General features: G+C 35.4%; 3 protein-coding genes across 3 annotated transcripts; 2 read left to right on the forward strand and 1 right to left on the reverse strand.

Annotated features, from left to right (window-relative positions):
* The first annotated feature begins 5,301 nt into the window (after positions 1-5,301).
* LOC121806985 (probable receptor-like serine/threonine-protein kinase At5g57670) lies at positions 5,302-8,338 on the forward strand. The gene is made up of 8 exons (XM_042207167.1): positions 5,302-5,514; positions 5,603-5,724; positions 5,903-6,530; positions 6,618-6,872; positions 6,945-7,102; positions 7,190-7,405; positions 7,538-7,687; positions 7,860-8,338. The coding sequence occupies exons 1-8, from the start codon at positions 5,379-5,381 to the stop codon at positions 8,004-8,006; spliced, it is 1,812 nt and encodes a 603-aa protein (XP_042063101.1). The 5' UTR covers positions 5,302-5,378; the 3' UTR covers positions 8,007-8,338.
* A 2,396-nt stretch (positions 8,339-10,734) lies between these two features.
* Positions 10,735-14,454, reverse strand: LOC121806796 (ADP-ribosylation factor 1). Its single transcript, XM_042206950.1, has 9 exons — positions 13,778-14,454; positions 13,472-13,612; positions 13,354-13,392; positions 12,958-13,020; positions 12,607-12,625; positions 12,011-12,122; positions 11,581-11,628; positions 11,316-11,446; positions 10,735-11,101 (listed from the first exon to the last, which is right to left on the reverse strand). Exons 2-9 carry the CDS (start codon positions 13,572-13,574, stop codon positions 11,068-11,070), a joined length of 549 nt encoding a protein of 182 aa, XP_042062884.1. The 5' UTR covers positions 13,575-13,612; positions 13,778-14,454; the 3' UTR covers positions 10,735-11,067.
* Positions 14,455-19,127: 4,673 nt separating this feature from the next.
* On the forward strand, positions 19,128-20,063 carry LOC121806560 (pathogenesis-related protein PR-1-like). The gene has a single exon (XM_042206664.1). It carries the CDS (start codon positions 19,269-19,271, stop codon positions 19,773-19,775), a length of 507 nt encoding a protein of 168 aa, XP_042062598.1. The 5' UTR covers positions 19,128-19,268; the 3' UTR covers positions 19,776-20,063.
* Positions 20,064-20,406: the final 343 nt, after the last annotated feature.

Consider the following 20,406-nt stretch of genomic DNA (forward strand, 5'->3'; position numbering starts at 1 on the left):
CTTGTGTGATGATCTTGACCGCTCCAGTGCTTGTCTTGAGCCTTACATCTCCAATCCCCTTGACTGCACAAACTTGATCATTCCCGAGCATGACTGATCCAGTTGCTTCATGGTAATTCTCAAACCAATCCCGGCAAGAACTGATGTGAAAACTGCACCCCGAGTCCATAATCCAAGCCTTCTCTATTTCCTTTCCAACAACATTCATGACTTGTGCTGGCTCTTCATCCAGAGCCAAATCAGCCTGATGTTGAGTCACCTCGTTCTGTTTTTTCTTCCAAGAAAAACAATCTTTCTTGAGATGCCCCGGCTTCTTACAATAATGGCAGCTGCGGGTTTCTTTCCCTCCACCTTCAATCTGTTTCTGATGTTGAGGGGGCTTGAAGTTTCCTTTCTTTTTCTTCCCTTTGAAACCCCTTACGTTGAGAGCCTGACTACTCCCAGCTTCAATCAATGTAGAGGAGCTCTTTTCCAGCTCTTTCAATCGAAGAGCACACTGAACCTCCTCATAGGTGATTCCAGACTCAGCATTCCGGCCAAACAGCATGGCATCTTTGAGATGCTGATAAGACTTAGGCAACGCATTCAGGAGTAAGATGGCCTTATCCTCATTCTTCATGGGGCCATCCACGTTCTCGAGATCATCCAGATTCTTGCTAAAGTCGTCTATCTGCTCCGCAAACGATCGATCTTCAAGAATCCTATATGAGAAGAGGCGCTGCTTCATATACAAGCGGTTGGCGAGAGATTTGGTCATGTACAAGCTCTCGAGCTTCGTCCACACACCGAGTGCAGTGGTTTCTTTCGCAACCTCGCGCAACACTTTATCAGTGAGGTTGAGAACAATGGCGCTATGAGCTTTCTTGACGATCTCTTCCTTCTTTTTAACGCTCTTCTCGTCGAGATCTTCCTTCTCCTTTCCCTTCGGATCAATCGGCGCAATGGCTTCGTCAAGCCCATGCTGAATCAGTAGCGCCTTCATTTTGATCTGCCACAGACCAAAATCATTCTTCCCCGAGAATTTCTCAGCTTCGAATCTCGTCGTCGCCATCGATGATCACTGCGATCTGGATCTGGATCTTCCCACAGACGGCGCCACTTGTTGTGGATGGCGACCGATTCAATACTCACTCGAACTCCAAGAAAAGACACAATGATTTAACGTGGTTTGATCTTTCGATCTACGTCCACGGGCGAGGAAGATGATAGCTTTATTGATCACGATCGGAGATTACAATTACAACGTATACAACTCCAAGAAACACTACACACTCACTTCTAATCTCACTTTCTCTCCAAAGCTAATCAAGCGAATGTAAACTGGATTGTATCGCGTCGGTTGCTTCACGCTAAAAATGGCGTGCTTGTGCTTCCCATCCCCTTTTATACATTGGAGAAAACACACGCTCCTTCAACAGCTCGAGATCCCAGCTGTAACAGCTCTCAACCGTTTTAACCGTTGCCTTCAATACATAGCCGTTGATCTTGATCTCTCATGATGTGCGGCTGTGATGATGCATGGTTATATTTTATCAGCTTGTTTGGACATGCTATTGTAGAAACAATGATATTTCTTCATAATTTGATATATGATTTGTTTTGTGATTTAGAATACTTACTACTGTCTTTGTTTGTTTAAAGGAGCTAGTTATGACGAAGGCTTATGATTTACGGGCTAATGGGGTAGCACAATGCCGCATTGCGTGCGGAGTTAGAGAAGCAAAATAAGGAGTTGCCTGCGGAGCTAGAGAAGAAAAATGCGGAGTTGCGAGAATAGTTGAAGAATCTTAGTCAACAAGTTTCTAAAATGAGAACTCAAAGATAGATCAAGTGTAATGGAAGTGTAAAACAATACTATTATTCATTTTATGTAATTTTTGAATTTTTACTTTTTCAATTCATTTTATTATAAATTTTCTCTAAAAAAATTCTAGATAATAATTTGTAAAAAATTAATAATTAAAAAGGAAAAATAGTACAGAATTTATGGTGAAAGCAGTTTTGCGAGCACTATTTTGCTAGCAAAAGAGTCCAAATTTTTGAGCAAAGGGTAGGTGCTAGCAAATTTGCGAGCAAATTTGTGCTCACAACAGTTCCAAAATTTCGAGCAAACTATAGGTGCTCGCAGTTTTCGAATATGTATATAGCGAGTAGAAAGGTGCTCGCAATTAGGGGTGGGTTGATGCGATATATCGTATCTAAAATTTTGTATCGTTATCGTATAAAAAATATCGATGTGAAAGAATTTCATATCGTTACCGCATCGAAAGTTTCAGTATATCGGATTTCGATATATCGAAATTTCGTTATGGATAATATCTATACCGTTACCGTATTGAAATTTCGGTATATCGTACCAAACTTCGGTATACCATTCTGAACGGTCGAAATTAAATGGATATCTATTTATGATTTTAGGGCTTCCAATAAATATTTTTTGAATATATAAATAAATTAAATGGATATTTATTTATGATTTTAAACTTTTAATCTTTAAAAAATAAATTATATTATTATTATAATTAGTATAAATGGTATGCATCGATAATTCAATACTTATTGATTTTCGATATATTTCGGTATACCGATAATATCGATATATATCAAATATTCGATATAAAACGGTATACTGCGGTATAAGAAAATTCATATCGTTATCGTATCGAAAATCTACGATACGATATTATATCGTATCGGAAATTTCGGTATAACAAAAATTTGATTTTTTTCGATACGATACGATACGATCGATATACCATTTTTTCGGTATATTTACCCAGCCCTACTCGCAATTGTCTTGTGCTCGCAAAAGTGGTCGCAACTTTGCTACTGGCCTCATACCTAGCACCTATGGTGCTCGCAAATGTGCTAGCTAATTGGGTTTTGCTAGCATATGTATACCCTTTTTGCGAGCACATTGTTGGTGCTAGCAAAAGACCTTTTTTGTAGTGTGATAACCTTGTATATCTTTCGTATCATGATGATACTCTTATTTCTACCAGATCATTGGCTCAATGAGGTAAACACTAGCAAAAAAATTGCCAAAGGCATGACTTGGTAGCTATATTATGCAACTATGATAGCAATTCAAACCTTTTGTATTGTGGCATGGGGTGTAGCAGAGGATAAGTTTATGGCACTTTCAGTGGCATTAGCCTGTTGGAGATATAATTGCAAGGTTGGAGTAAGGATTTCAGTTCAATTTATTGAAGAACTTTAAGGTTAGGCCACAAATGAAAATGCATGCTTCACCTTGTTAGCATTTTGAAACTATAACAGTGAAGACATGATTGAAAGAGAGTTTTTATTCATGCATAATGCATTTACTTAAGTGGGGACATGTCTTGTTTAGTTAATAGTTAGTCATGTTGTTGAGGTTCTTTTGTTTTGTTATAGGTAGTTGGCACATTTTGATCTCTAAACCAGAGTTGGAAATACCTTACTCTCTCAAGCCAACAGAAGAAACCCATTGATGAGGTTTATGTGATCATAATGTAGGAACGGATGTCCAGATCGCCTATGGTTTCCACCGTTTACGCAACGAGAGAGAGACCATACCTCGGTCAAGGTCCTATCTCAAACAAGGTGCGACATGTGTAAAATATCAATTTTACAAACTTACCTTTCGAATATCAGTTGTCTATTTCCAGAAATCCCGTCTTAGAATTAAATCCATGTATTATGATGGTAATTGCATTTATTTTACACATTGAAATTATGGATGTCTATTTGTATTCGTGCATTACACACCAACTAAGGGCATTGTCCCACTATGACCACCAAATAATTAATATCCGTTGTGTGTGTTAATTACTAAGTGAGTGCAGTTTGGTTTGGGAAACATTTTCAGATTGATCAACATAATTACTCTCCTAATAATAATTTCTCTTAATAAATTATTAGTATGTCCCAAGATTGTTGGGATTAGGGCATCATTATTGAGTTCGTAACATATGGAGTATTATGTATGTCTTCTCTCTTACCGAATGAACACATACATCCGTCCGTCCCATTAAAGATGATTGACTTTCCTTTTTAGTTTGTACCAACTAAAATGATCCATATTAAAAATGGAAACACCTTTTATCTTTATTTTATTTCCCTCTCTTACTTTACTCTCTTCACTTAATACATAAAATAAAGTTGCATAAAATCTCGTGCCATCCATGGAAGAGGTCATCTTCCTTGGGACGGAGGAATACATAACATTATGTATGTCTTCTCCCTTATAAAATAAACACACATAATTATGAATATAATAGGATACAAAGAAATTATTTGCAAAGTTTCATCCGATGTTTATCTCTATTTAGGGCAATGACAAACCAAAAATTTCACTATATAATTTTTGGACAAAATTACAATGAGAAAGCAAATATATACTTCATCTATTCATGAAAAATACTCATAGATGGACGACACAGATTTTAATGCGAATTTGGTAAAGTATGTGATAAAAAGGATAAAGTGCGTAAAGTAAGAAATAGAAAAGAAAATTAGAATACATTAGAAGATAGAAAGATAAAAATTGAATAATAAATTGAGAATATATTTCCATTTTTAGTAGTATTAGACTAATTCTTATGGACATAGATAGACAGATAAAAATAACAAAGCATAATCCTAGTCATAATAAAAATCCGGTCGAGCCTAAATATATATTGTACGGAAGCCTAAACTGGTTAGAATCATTTTTTATAAATAAAAAATAACAGACCATTCATCTCATATTACATTTACTGATGGAGTTAGTCCATGAATTCCTTAAAATAAGTACTACAAACAAGAACAAATATAGGGGTTGTTTAATTTGGGGCAGTTTGATCATCCCCAACCATTTTCGCCATATATTAATGATTTTGCAAAAACAATTACGTATATTAAATATTTTCACGTGTAATGCCGGAAATTCTCAATTATATAAAATCCTAAAAAGCGCTACGAGTAAACTGAAATGATGATTGGATAGTTTCTTCTCAAAGTCTCCTCCCATGACATAATGTGTTGTCCAACACTACATACTAATAACAATCCTCTCCCTCCCTACCAAACACTCCCCTTTTTTGACACAAATATAAGTGTGTGTGGCATTTTGGCTTATGTAACAAGACAAATCAAATGTGTTGCTTATCTCCCAAAGCACCCAATCAAACCAATTATTTGCCTCTCAAATTCCACTATTAAAACTAGCCCCCTTTTTTTGCTTGTCACATAAGAATATTCGAGAGCCTTGTGGTCTCACTCCCTTTTGTCATCTATACATATATCTCCAAAATGGTGTCGCATCGATAGCATCCAAATTTCTATCAACCAAGCAACACAAAAATATCTTTTTTGTCCCACAATTCATTCTAGTATAATATACCAATTTAAAAAACATGATGATTTCATCTTCGGCTAGTAAAATTCTCATCGGCATTCCTCTTGATGCCAATGTGAGTGTGGATCTCCTTGGTTGGGCCATTCGAGTCATTGCTCGCCCCGGTGATTCGATCATCGCATTGCACGTTATAGGTTACTTATTCTCTCACACCTTAAACAAGAATGTGTTACACTTACAATGTTTTTTAGTTACTCATATAATGTGTTTTTCGGTCTATAGGGGCCATGGAAAACAAGAACAAGAGACAGTCGGCCAGGAAACAGCAGAAGCAGTTTCGTCAGGTGAAATCGTTCGTTATAAACATTATGGGAGAACTTGTCGAGACCTGTCTCTCTAATGAGGTAAGAAAGAGTCCTATTTGGTTATGACACATGTTTTGATAAATATAAAGAAGTTAAATAAATTAGTGGAATATGAGTCTCACTTATATATATTAGTTTTATAATAAAATAAAAGTGAAATAAGATTGTTATTCAGGGACGAAGGGAGTAGTATAAAAGAGTATTGTGAATATGATAGGTGAATATGGAAGCTAGAGTGGGAGCGAGCACCAGTCCCGGTCGAGGCCTTGTAGAGGAGGCCCGGAACATGGGTGCTGATTATCTAATCATCGGCGGCGCCCAAAGAAAAAGATCAAACAGGTCTTCTGCAATCTCCCACTACTGTTACACCAATGTTCCACAAGGTTGCTCATTCGTCATGCTTCGTCCAACACAACAACCAAACCTTCCGGGTAGGGGTTGTTGCACTTATATATTACTTTGCACATTTTCTAATTCTGTGATGCATATCACAGAATTTGAGCACGAATCGAGTAGCAGCTGGTCGGAGAAGAATTTATCTACTGAAAATTCGTTCTCATCGGAAGAGAACGAGTCTCACGTGAAGTTGAAAAGGCCATCGCCAAGAACGGTGCTCGGTATTTGTGAGGAAGATTTGGATAGTGGAGAAAGCTCGGATTCATGTGGCGTTGCCAAATCATCGGTGTCCGGGAAGCCCAAGTCCCCGTTCCGGCTGATTTCATCGCTATTCCGGCCATCGTTCGATTGGAGAGTGGCCAAGAAGAAACAGAAAGGGAAGCATCAACCAATGTTGAAGTGCTACACATATCAACAAATTGCAACTTCTACTAAGAGTTTTCACAATGGTATGTATAATTCATTTTTTTTTATTAGTAGTAATTGAGATTGAATAGTGAATTAGACCAAATTGTAAGTTTTGTAAGTGTATGCAGATAATTTGATAGGACAAGGAGGGTATTCTGAAGTTTACATGGGGATAATTGGGGATGGAAGCCATATTGCAGTGAAGCGTTTGGCTAAGGATAACAACAATGCAACTAAGGAAAAAGAATTTCTAATGGAGTTGGGAATTATAGGACATGTCAACCATCCCAACACTGCTCAACTGCTTGGTTATTGTATTGAAAATGGACTTTATCTCATTTTTCAATTGTATCCAAACGGGACACTATCCTCCGCCCTCCACGGTAAAAATGACCTCCCTAGCATTAGGATTTATTTATTTATTTATTGATTTTGTATAATTTTTGATGTGGTAGGACAAGCAAGCAATGGCCTAGATTGGCCAACGAGGTATAGAATAGTGCTAGGGATAGCAAAGGGACTACATTACCTTCACAAATGCTGCAAACATCGCATTATTCATCGAGATATTAAGGCCTCTAATGTTCTTCTTGGTCCACATAATGAGCCACAGGTAATCAAACAGAAAATATAACATACATTTATTTTTATTTTGTGTATATACTTTAATTTAACTTTTTTTTATTACTTATTTTGACAGATATCTGATTTTGGACTGGCAAAATGGCTACCTAGCAAATGGAGTCACCATGCCGTGATTCCAATTGAGGGCACATTTGGATACCTTGCACCCGAATATTTCATGCATGGAATTGTGGATGAGAAAATTGATGTTTATGCCTTTGGAATTCTTCTTCTAGAGATCCTAACAGGCCGACGTCCGGTCGATGCCACCAAACAGAATTTGCTTCTTTGGGTAACTCATATAGATTGAATATTTGAACTGAGCCAAATCGAAATCATACAATTTATCAACATAAATAATAGAAATATCTAAATTGTTTATATCTTTTTTACACTACTAATGTCGAAATTATTGTGAAAATAGGCGAGGCCTTTGATGGAATCAGGAAATTTACGAGAATTGGCTGATCCAAATATGAAAGGTAGTTTCGATATGGAGCAATTGTATAGAGTGGCTTTAACGGCGTCGTATTGTGTGAGACAGTCTTCAATTTGGCGACCTTCTATGACTGAGGTAAATTTCCATAGGCCTCATCACAAAATACCTTTGTTCTATCAAGTTTTATTTTTGAAAGAATTAAAACTTACTCAAGTAGTTTTAATTTATTTTTTACTATATTTTTTATCTACGTTATTATTTGAACGTAAATTAGTAATTTTGACGTTTGATATTGTTGAATGATTAGGTGTTGCAATTGCTAACGTATGGTCAAGACTCAGAGGTGGGAAGAAGTAGCTGGAGAATACCAAAATTCACTAGTGATGAAATGGATGATTATTCTATGATTTTTGGATACAAACTTCCTTCTGATTTATCTTTGGAGGATATTTGAATTCCAAATAATCTATGAAAATTCTTACTACTTATTTACTAACCTTTACATGGTTTTAACATATTTACTTGGCGAAGTTTGAGAACGGAGATGAATAATAATTTTTCCCTTTTCATTTAAGAATTGGAGTGGCTATTTAGGAAAGGGTTGGGTGTGTTTATTAACAAGGTTGCGATGGATAGACGATGTATTTAGGACAAGATTATTATTCATCTTGTAATTTTTAATTGTGTATTTTTTCTTTTTTTTTGCACTGATAATTATTGTATTTCATAGACATTGTAATGTAGAGATGTTGTTTTTGAGATGAATAAGATTCTATTTTGTCGTCATCCTACACATAACCACACGGGAATGGATTTCGTCGTCATCCTACACATAAGTGATTGAAGACTTGAAGTACTATTAGTGGAGAACGAAGTCTGCCTCGTAAAAGAGAAAAAAATAGGCAAAAATGAAAATGACTAATTTTGTGGGAAAATCAAAACAAAAAAAAAATATTGTTGTTTGAGGACGAGTTAGTATATAACAAAGTCGACTTGAACTTCATATGTATAATCCAAAGCGATTATATTCACGTGCATAATGGCCCAAATGTTGTAAATGGGGACAAATATCTTTCACTATTTCCGCAAGAACCCACAACCCAGTCAACAAACATCTTACCTATATCTTTCTCTTTCACACACACTTGGAGCCATTGTGCTATTCAGATTCTAACAATCTCAAACCACTCTAATTTAAATGCCACTACACCATGTATTCTTACCAAACTGACAGGAAAAAATTATGCAGCCACAGGTATCACTGTAGTATGTAAAGATAATCTATCTTGAATTATGACAATGGATTATGTGTTGATCACTAGCGTTGGCTTAACATAGTTGGGAGAAGCTAAAAGTAAAAAAAATTCAAAAATACCACATAGATTTTTGTCATTAAAAAATCACAACAGAAGTACATAAACATTAAAAAATTACAAGTTCGGTGCTCTAACTAACTCATCAAATCAAGCTAAATGGACAAATACATCCATCAAGGGCTAAAGGGTAGAATAGTAAAAATCAGGAGTGAATTTGGGTTTATGGAACTTTTTGAATAAAAAATGTGATTTTGTAAATGCTGGGTACTAAAAAGGTGCAAACCCCATTTTCGCCCACCCTCATCTATAAACACCATTATTTCTCATCTCATTTCACTATCCATTTATTGTACTCTCATTCTATTTACATCTTTCAAAATTCATACAATGAATAACAATATCGGCGTTTCTCCAATGAATTCTATGATCCCGATAGCTCAAAATGTCTTTGTCACGTATTGTCTTTTAATGAGATGTGAACTCAACGATGCAACAACGTTAAGTCTCAATGCGAAGGCGATAGACTTTTGCGTCGATGATGAATGCATTGAAGTCCATGATGAAATTATGGAAAGAGGCTGAAACCTAGGAAGAGAACCAAATGCACCAGGACTTGATCCACATGGTTCACACCAATATAGGACTTTGATGCACCAGGACTTGATCCACATTGTTGCATTTTTAATCTATACAGTAGTATTTTCAATCTATGTTTTTTTTAGATTTTAAATTATATTTATTTTATAATTTAAAAATTAATAAAAAAAAGAATTACATGAACTTGATAAAAAAAGTTATGATTGGAAATGAGACTGATCGTGCTAAGGCCCAAGTGTTCTGACTAAAATAAAAAGTATTTATATAAAAATGAAATTAATTTAAAGATATTATTGTGAATATTCTAACCTAATCTAAAGACAAGCCCGAAGTTCGTAGACAGACCCACTTTTCTTTATTTTAATCGGTAAATAAATTTAAGTTTAAAGGTCACGCCACGGAAGCTCGAACCTGAAACCTTTGGGCATAGACATTAACCTCTCTACTACTTGGCCAACTCACCCGCACAAAATTGTATTTAAGGGTGATACTAGGGGTGGGGAAAAATACCGAAATACCGGTCTTATCGTACCGAAAATATATCGAAAATACCGAATTTTTGGTATACCGTGACTTTCGGTACGGTATGATACCTTACCGAAAAATTTCGGTAAGGTAACGGTATGGATTTTCAAATACCGCGGTATACCGCTGCAAACCGAAATTCGGTATATACCGTAAATTAAGGTATATACCGTAAACTAAGGTATATACCACAAAAATATAAACACAATTATATATAAAATATATTTTATATATTTTTAAATTATAAAATCTATTGTGAAATATAAATATATTTATGAATAAATTATATTTAATTTATTTTTAAAATTATAAAATATAAATAATATTCTAAAAAATCTAATTTTCTATTTTAATTGATGTTGAAAGTAAGGTATACCGAACTTCGGTATGGTATACCGAAAATGAGGTACGGTATCGGTATAGAAATTCGTCATACCGAAAATAAGGTATACCGAAGTTCGGTATACCGAAAACTTTGGTAAGGTAAATGTATGATTTTTTCGCATACCGTATTTACGGTATGGTGGTTTCGGTAAGGTATACCGTACCTACCCACCCCTAGGTGATACTACCTCCATCACACCCCTACAGCCATACTGTATAATACTTATATGAACATAGGTATAAATAATTATTGAAACTAAAATAAATATTGAAAGGGATGAAGCCTGATGAAGGCAGGAACAAAATCATAACCCTCACTACACGTATCGAAGATACTTGTCTTCAAATGTTTGAGAAGTATTTATAGAGAATGTTGAACACTCTTAAAATATTAGATAAGGTTCCAGTAATCATGATCAATTACTAATCCTGTGAAACTTTGGAAATAAACCAGAAAGGAGGATATATGCCTAAAATCTGTAAGCTTGGAGTCATTTACTGTGAAAGTATAAGATAGAGAATGAGCAGAAGAATTGAAAAACGTGCTAGATATTCATATTTCATCAAAAACCAACACATAGCTCTGTCCGCAGATGCTGACTTAATCGAATCTCTACACAAATCACGCCAGTGACTATCGTATATTTCTTGCTCAGGATGGATAAGAATGGTATCATGTTCTCGATCAGAGACTTAGCCACCTCCAGATTTAAGTGTATTACTCAACCTGTACGAATATCAAGACAGGTATGGTTAATTGAAGGAGATGCAAATGACTCTGAGAGATGCAGAGTTCAGTTCACAAAGTTAACACACACTACATTGCACTATATTTCCAAAGAAACATAGCAATTTTTAAATGATGGAAGCGGGGAATGGATGCCCCTACATGAGATTGCAAGTTTAAAAGATGCTGACAACATCAAGTTAATACAACTTACCAGTCCAAGCCCTCAAAAAGGCCTTCTCCTTTTATAGCAGAAGTTTTGAAAATAGACCATTGCCGGTTCTTAATCTTGTGCAGTTCCAAGGCTTCAGTAATTGCAGCATCATCAAGTGCCCCAGGAAGATCCTGTATGTCAGTCAATGAACGTGGATTCAGTGGTGTGTCTGCATTAATACGTTTTGCAGTGGTGCTCCATATAGCTACCAACGAATGTTAAACATGCCAATGAGACACTAGATTAAGCAGTCAGTTGAGAACACCTGTTTATTTGCAAATAAGAGGACGACAGCACCTTTAAGCTCCTCCTCCTGTCAATAGGCCATAATAGTACAATTAAAAGTTAAAACAATCAAGGACATTAAAGGTAAGGCAGAAACCTGTGAGAAGGTAATAAAAAACCGCTCTAACTCTAACCACAATACTACCAAAAGGAGGAAAAATTAGACAAGGGTGAAAACTGCTATATGCAGATGTATGCTTCAAGACACCGTTTATAGGACTCAAGTAACATGAACACAGCTCACTAAACACCTTTGACCCTCAAGCTCAACATGCATATAGAAACTGATGTCAAGCATGTGAGCAGGACAGTAATTCCACTCGCTGGATTCCACAGTTCTAGAGATTGGCTAATATAAAGATATACCAAATTTTAACTCAATCATTTCAATATTGTAAAGAAACAAGAACCTCTAGTATTGCATGAAATTCTTCTTTGGCAATCACCAGCCTATCTGTATCACTTGAATCAACAACATATATAATAGCTTGAGTGTTGGGAAAGTAGCATCTCCAGTATGGCCTATATTAAAAAAAACATTAAATGATCCGAGGGTCAGCCAAATGAAATAGACTTTGTGACTTATTGTCAGATGTAATTCAATTCATGGCCTAAATAAGACTTGTAAAGGTTCTAAAATGATGCACTAAATTCAGCAGCAATTTCTATGTCTGAGTTAAACATTAATCCTTGTGAGGTCATGGATGAAACCCACTTTGATGCTTCAAATGAGATTACCAAACAACTCAAACTTATAAATGAACAAATCTTCTCATATCATCTAATGGGGAAATGAAATGAAAACTCTAATAATATTACCAGAGAGCCAACAAAATCAATTTTTTTTGTTCTTAAATTTCCTTTTTATCAGGCTATCAGTTTTTTCCCTGTCCTCCATAAATATTCTGTTTCGTCCAGAAGTCAACAAAGTCGAATTGGAATCTAAAAATATTTTAAAATAGAACTGAAAACTAAGAGAGAAAGAGAGAGAACCAAAATAAGTTACCTGATACTTGTCTGGCCACCTGACATAGGAAAGCAAAAGGCAGTTAGCTTCATCATCAGAACAACTTCTAGCAACAGAATGCGGAAAGATGAAACTGATGATAATCATGTTCATACATGTCATGTGTTTGCATTCTCACATTTCAGAATTCATAACTAATTTCACTTTGCATGCATCAACGTTTGTCACATTTACACTCTAGTATCATTGTTCCTAACATATTTCCCTATAGACGATGAATTTTTTTCTATTTTCGAACTTCTGTCGAAGTCACAGGTCAAGAACATGGGAAGTTTGTTACGTTTTCATGCTGAAGAGATTAAAATAACCAACTAGTGCACAAAAATTTACCAAGATCCCACACTTGAAACTTTATGTTGTTATACTGCACCGTTTCCACATTGAACCCAATTGCTGCAACCAAAGGAAACGAATAATGTTAAATCACAATAAGTTTAGTTTCTACTCTCCCATAAAGAGGGCAATTATGTTAATCATCTAAACTACTCCATCAACCGACAATTCATACGGAAAACTTGTGAAGTCCAGAGACTATTTTCAGTTAAAAAATCGATTTGAGCATAAAGAACTTCGGCTAGAAGTCTAGAACACTATCCACAAGCTGCATAACTTATATTTTAACACCAGTAGCAGTTTATCGTAAAGTAATAGGATCAATTCTCCAATTATTATACAATGCCCCATCATTGTAGATTCAATGCACAAAAAAAATGGTGAGCTCCTTACTCGGAATTGTAGATACTACTTCACCCATCTGGAGCCGATCTGCCAAAATAAACAAAGAAATTAAACAATCCGAGCTCGAACCAATCACCGGAAAGGGGAAATAAGGAGGAATCCGTACAAAGGATGGTGGTTTTTCCGGCATTGTCAAGACCGAGAACCAGGATCCGAGCTTCCTTGTTGCCAAACAGCGACGAAAATAGCCGCGTAAATACTATTCCCATTGCCTCGCCAATCCGCGCAAAAGGTCGGCGAATTTCCACTGAAATCGGAACAGTAATACAGAAAACACCTAGATCAGATCGAAGAAAAACTCTGTACCCTCAAATCCTTCCCGTGAAACCAAAATCACGACGAATCAGAGCCGATAAGGATACGAAGCGGATACAAATCGATCGAACTAAGGTTGCAGTAATCGATTACGTACAGTGAAGAGGAGGTTCTGCGACGGAGGAAGATGGCAGCTATGGGAATTAATTTGAGACTGTGAAAAGTGATGGCGCTGAATTATTCCGAGATACAATCTAGAGCTTTGCGAGCGTGATTGGCGTAGAAGAAACTGAATTTGATTTACATGATAATGAATTTGGTTAGTAACGTATAATCTGGGAAAATTCCATGGTTTTTCAGTGACACTGCAGAATCTGAAGACGATGAAACCAAAATTAGCAGAAAACAACGGGCCTTATTCAGGTAGGCTTAGCCCAACGGAATAGTAAATGGGCTTTTCTAAGAGAGTAAAATAGGCCTTTTTAAGTTAGCGCTCGTTTGCATGTTTGATTAGCTGTACAAAAACCTGACCCATTGGTTTTGTTTTTGTTGGCATTGATGCAGATCTGAACGCACATAGGGCATACCAGTAAGCCGAAGACAGATGGGACTCAACGAAGTTGGTTTACGCGCGAGTCATGAGGAGGTGCAACTATTAGCCTTGAATGACCTTACCGTGAACGGATGGAAATCAGCGCGGTGTACCTGTGTCGGATTTGGATTGATGAAGTCCTTAAGCGTGAATTCCATCACACGGACATTAAATTGACCCCATATGACATCCAAGATTTCACAATGGAAAAAGCTATTTTTCTCTCGTTGGTGTACTCAACGAATTAGCGTGGGCTTCAATATCAAGGGCGATCATAAGATTAATTGTGATAACAACTAATGAAGACAAATTATTAAAGTATGTTCCTTGTGCTTGTCTGAAACCCTTCTATTTTTGCCACACAATTTGTTTGAACAAAAATATTAACATGCTTTAGTAGAGCAATTGGGGTTGAGAACATGTGGTCCGTCTTTTGTGGTTGAAGGGGGGACAACAATGCACACTGCATGTGTTTCAAGTTGTGGCCTATGTTTGATGTGTGAGATTTTTATTTTTGGCAAAGGTCAGGTAGCATGCTCTGCTGCATACGATCTTCTGGAGCTCTATCACGAGGTAGGCTCGGTAACATGGACAAGGACGGGCAAGGAAGTTGGTTTGATGCAAAGAAATTTCATATTAAGGAATTAAATTCTTTGACCTTTCAGATTTTGGGATTAAATTCACTGACATTTCATAATATGAAATCGAGGCATGCGAATTTTTCAATATAAGAGATTTTTGCATTTTTTTTCTTTTTTTCTTCTCTTCTTTTTCTTACTCACTTTGTCCCATAGAAATAAGTCATATTTCCTTTTTTCGTCCATCTCATAGAAATTTTTCGTTGGGCACATATTTAATTATAATTAGTAAAGTAAGAAATATGAAGAAAAAGAATAGTGAAAGTAGTGTTAGTGGAAAATAAGGTTCACATTATTAATAGTGTAGAGGGGTCCAAAAATAAAAGTTTATACTCCATCTGTCCTATTAAAAATGAAACGTTTTCCTTTTTAGATTGTCCCATTAAAAATGAAAGGTTTCCTAAAATGAAAACAAATTTATCTCTGTTTTCATCTCTCTTACTTTACCCTCTCTTCATTCACTCACAAAACAATACTACATAAGATCCCGTTTCGATTCACAAATGTTGCATATTTAATGGGACGAAGGGAGTACTTTATAGGGACAGACTAAAAACGAAATAGTCCACACTTTTTAGGAACGTATGGAGTAGTCCATATCCATTTATGGAAACTTTTTCTACTATCTTACTTTATCATTTATAGAACTCATAATCCACTATCACCATTTTAACTATTCTTTTCTCATCCTTTCTTACTTTATCATTTATAAACTCATCATCCACTAACATTATTTCGGTTACTACATTCTTTCTTTTACTTTTAGTTTATCAATTACACATTAAAACTCATACAGTGACCAAATGACATATTTCTATGAAACAGAGAGGATATTATTTCCCTCACAAAAGATATATGAATTGCTTATTTGTGTGCCTCTCCCAAATTTTTGAAGTAATTTAATTTGGGAAAATGACCAAAATACCATGAAATTTAGTTAAATTATGTTCGTCTTGCAACTTTAAAAAATGACCATTTATATCATAACTTTGACAAAAAAAATTTATCATGATATGATTCTGAATTTATTGATGTAATGTGTATACATGTAAAACTCCCATAGAAAATAATTTATCGTGCATATTTTATCATTACGAACCATTTTTGTGACAATGGTTGAAGTTGAAGTGAAGAAAGCCTTTGAATATAAACTGGATACCCATTAAACATGCCATGATACCATTACTTTATTCTCTGTTTGATTGATCAATTGACAACATCTCAGGAACTCGACATCAATGCTTTTCAGTTTTTAAAACAACTATGTTACAACTGATGTGTGGTTTATTATCTTGCAAAGGATGCGACTCCAATTCCGATTTAAGAAGACTGTAATTTTACCATTTGCACTCATAGTTATTGTTGGTCAGTTGGTGCATTTTATGAAGTTAATTGAGTTTCTTATTCCTACTTAGTGTTTGAACAATTTGTGGTTCAACCACAAATTTATTGGTGTTTTGATGCTCTGAAACATCAAGCAATTACAAGATAGTAGTATATTTGCTTAAACTAGCTTAACATTGTCTTAGTATTTGCTTAGCTTTTGTTCTTCATTTGATGTCTTCTTATTTTGGTTCCAGTTTGATTTACAATACTAATTTTATGCACGGTTTATTTTGGTGTTGTGATACTCGTTATATGAAAGATTGTTATTAATAGCAGTTATGACGCCCCAACTTTTGTTTTTTTAGGTTGACTTTGATTTTACACCTAATACTGCAACTACTTTATTGATACTATTATAAACACCCTAAATTGACATTTTGACTCATCATAAAAACCCTAAATTCCCCCCTATCTATATGTATAGTGGAGTCTCTCTACCAAAAAAAAATTCTAGTTTACCACCAATTGTATCTTCCCTACATTCAACAATCTCCACTCTTGTAAGATCACAAGTTTGAATCTACCATTACAAAGTGTGGTTTGTATTTATTCAATAATTAAACTACAAGAGCTATGAACTTATGATAACTTAAAATCAAAGCCACAATTACTCTTCAGTAGCGCAAGCTTAACTAAATTGAAAAAGGCCAAATGCTTGACAACTAAGCACGCAAAAGATATCATAATTTGTTATAATGTCAACAGTCACATGGTAATTGAAAAAAAAAATCAAATCATACATAAATTCTAATGCGATCCACTTCAATTATTATACTCATACATTTTTTACTATAATTTTATTATATTATTGTATGTGTATATTCAAAATAATAATTTAAGCTTTGACGAGACAAGTGGTGATGAATTATTAGGGGAATAATCATATATAATCACGTTCCGCAAATGTAGGCGAAAGTTTTGAGAAAGCTCCAATTTTTTCAAATTTTCATCAACTAATACTTACGTATTAAGCGATAATTACGGTTACCTTTATCTAAAATGCTAGTACTAAATTCATATTTCTTGCGCATTTTATATTTCAATATTTTTCAAATCTACTTACAAAGACTTACACCCTCTCGTCTACTGTCACAAAAATGGTTCGTAATGATAAAATATGCACGATAAATTATTACGATAGATATTATGAAATATTTAGTTTAGAATAAAGTATAGACATTGTTTGAAACTACACATTCATGCTTCAACGAACAAATAAATTGATATGCAAGGTACGACCAAGCTAGATATCACTTAGGTTACTAGAAAAAAAAAACAAGTGATTTAAGTAATCCTTGGTCAAATATTTAACAAAATCCCTGCAAAATCTCAGGATCAGTCAGAAATATTAATATGTTTATGCAAAATTGAAAATTACTTTCATTAAATGATTGATCGTCACGTGCCTAACTGGCTTAATGCAACTGACATTGTAGTGTACAGTATTGTTTGATAATCGAACTGGTCTATGGGCTAAATGCTTTTTTATAAACTTGTTGTAAATAAATATAGAAAGAGAGTGAGTTAGATTTTTTATTTTGTACCATAATTTATGCTATATATAGTAGATTTTCATATTAATTTAGTGACTAATTTTTTATTTTGTTTTATTTTTTGTGATGGGAGCACTGGTTAATTTTTTTTATTTTGATTCAAACACCTTTAATTAAAGTAAATAGGTGTATAATAAAATGAGCCACGTGGATGAGACGAGGGATTATGTGAATAAACATGGCTATTGTCTGAAGTTATTATTGTGTAAAATTACTACTACATCGGTTCCACTAAAAATGTCCAATCCTAGTGACATAGAATTTAAAAAAAAAATTATTTAGTGTAATAAAGTAGAGTGAAAAAAAATAGTTGAGTGTTTTACTAAGAAGAGAGGAGAGATAAATTTGTTTTCAAATATGGAAAATTGACATCTTAAATGGGAAAATCTATAAAGAAAATGTGAGCATCTTGAGGGAGACGGACGGAGTACTACTACAGACTAGTAAAAGTACAAATAGTAATGTAACCTCTCTACTAAACAAAAGATTTTATGAGAATAAATATTCAAACGCAACTTAGTTGATAAGATGATTCTATTCTATTTCATAGGTCGAGAATTGGAGTGGTCATAGGCAAGATGTGGAAATAATACTGATATTCTTTAATTAAAATACATGCTAATTAAGTCGTTATCCACGGCATACTATAACCATATTCGGGTTATTGCCTTTTTCTTAGTGTTATTTGGGATTGTAAAATTGTAATGCCACATTGATATAAAATTAAAATTAATATAAGCAAAAAGTAGAGAATGGGGTCAATAGCATGTTGTCGTCTCTTATAGCAACCTTTTAAAATAAAGTTGGATGAAAATGCAAGTTGTAAACCTAATTTGATTTTAGTCCTCATGTGAGCATGTGATGTGGTCTGCGACGAATAGAGACTTATCGGATCACCTTTTTGTGGCAAACTGTAGCCTCTACCGCTCTCTTTATAGCTTTCGTTTAAACTCCCACACCAATTTCATTCAATTTCTTTGCAATAAATGCCTCTACCAACATATTATCTGCAATAAATTAATTTGTGGTCAACTGTTTTACTCTTATATGCACAAACATATATATTACCATCACATGCACTATCTAGTTATTTGCTTCCAAAGATATGTACTACCACTTGAATTGACTTTTATTAGTATAAATTAAACTCTTTTTGAATTAATAATGAAACTAGAATAGGGGACTATGACATTGCCCCAAATTCATAAAATAATGAAAATAAAACACTATTCCAATTATCAATCATTAATAATGAGAAATACAAAGAAAAATTAGTCGGCCGAATATCATGGCCTCTCCAATGTGACAATCATTACCTAACATGGATGCCACCCCACAAAACACACTCACACTTCACTTTTAACTAACACCATAAATTCAACTACTCTTATAAATGGCTTCGCCAAATACAACGCAATCCTATAAATATACCACTCCCAAACAAGATTATTTCGCTACATATACCCAAATTTATTTAAAATGAAGACGCTTGGCCGCGTCAAATGCCCGAATCCCGTCTTCGTCCTCGTCCTCGTCCTGGTCCTGATTCAGGGCAATGCCGCGGCCGCGTCGTCCAAGAGCCAGTTCCTGGCCGTGCAGAACGCGGCCAGGGCGGCGCTGGGGCTGCCGCCGCTGGCGTGGGACCGGCGGATAGCGCGGTATGCGGCGGCGTACGCGCGGCGGCGGCGCGGGGACTGCGAGCTGCGGCACTCGGGGGGGCCGTACGGGGAGAACATCTTCTGGGGGAGCGGGGGCGCGTGGACGGCGGCGAAGGCGGCGGCGGACTGGGTGGGGGAGCGGCGGCAGTACAGCTACAAGTCGAATTCGTGCGCGGACGGGCAGCAGTGCGGGCATTACACGCAGATTGTGTGGCGGGAGACGGCGAGGATGGGCTGCGCCAAGGTGGTGTGCGACGGAGGGAAGGGTGTTTTCGTCATTTGCAACTACGATCCGCCGGGGAATTACGTTGGGGAGAGGCCGTATTGATTAACTTCGTTACGCTACACTATACCGGTATATATGATTTTTGATAAATTAATACTAATACATATATATATATATATAGTTTGTAATTTTATTTTATTTTGACTTTTTTGGGTGGTTTGTAACTATGTATATAGGACATAGCGGTACTAATGAGGTGTATGCAAAAAAATGAGAAACGGAGATGAATATGGTGATATTATAATTAAGTCGGTGCATCCTTGTAAGACTAATGTTTTATTTTTTTAGATGGGTAAAATGTTATATAGCGTGTGACTGCTTTTACTTGAATAGTGTGTCGTACTCCCTAATACAGTTTATTAACTACCACCACCCTCGTAGGAGTATATGATCCTCTATTTCAGTAAAAGAGGTAAATGCAAATGGAGTATATTTTATATTTTGTTCTTTGCAATTTACGGTCTTCATGCTTAAAAATATCAATATATATCTCTAGAAATGATTTTTATACTACTATTTTGTAACTTATTTTTTTTTATCTATTTGTACTTTTTTACTTGAAACCTATTTTAATCAATCTGTGTTAAATGACTGTTGGAATCTAAGTCCGATCAAAGCATTTTGAATGGATAGTATAAATGATGGAATATTTAATTTATAAAACTAAATTGAT

This window comes from Salvia splendens, chromosome 6 (assembly GCF_004379255.2).
Source record: "Salvia splendens isolate huo1 chromosome 6, SspV2, whole genome shotgun sequence".
In the NCBI taxonomy this organism is placed as follows: Eukaryota; Viridiplantae; Streptophyta; class Magnoliopsida; order Lamiales; family Lamiaceae; genus Salvia; species Salvia splendens.

Bases quoted from the DNA above. Each gene is read 5' to 3' on its own strand.
- LOC121806985 (XM_042207167.1), top strand. From the start codon at position 5,379: ATGATGATTTCATCTTCGGCTAGTAAAATTCTCATCGGCATTCCTCTT. The intron at 6,531-6,617 runs GTATGTATAATT...AAGTGTATGCAG, and splicing joins TACTAAGAGTTTTCACAATG to ATAATTTGATAGGACAAGGA. The intron at 6,873-6,944 runs GTAAAAATGACC...TTGATGTGGTAG, and splicing joins ACTATCCTCCGCCCTCCACG to GACAAGCAAGCAATGGCCTA.
- LOC121806796 (XM_042206950.1), bottom strand. From the start codon at position 13,574: ATGGGAATAGTATTTACGCGGCTATTTTCGTCGCTGTTTGGCAACAAG. The intron at 11,629-12,010 runs GTTCTTGTTTCT...GCCTATTGACAG, and splicing joins AATTTCATGCAATACTAGAG to GAGGAGGAGCTTAAAGGTGC. The intron at 11,447-11,580 runs GTGTTCTCAACT...ACTGACATACAG, and splicing joins TCTTATTTGCAAATAAACAG to GATCTTCCTGGGGCACTTGA.
- LOC121806560 (XM_042206664.1), top strand. From the start codon at position 19,269: ATGAAGACGCTTGGCCGCGTCAAATGCCCGAATCCCGTCTTCGTCCTC.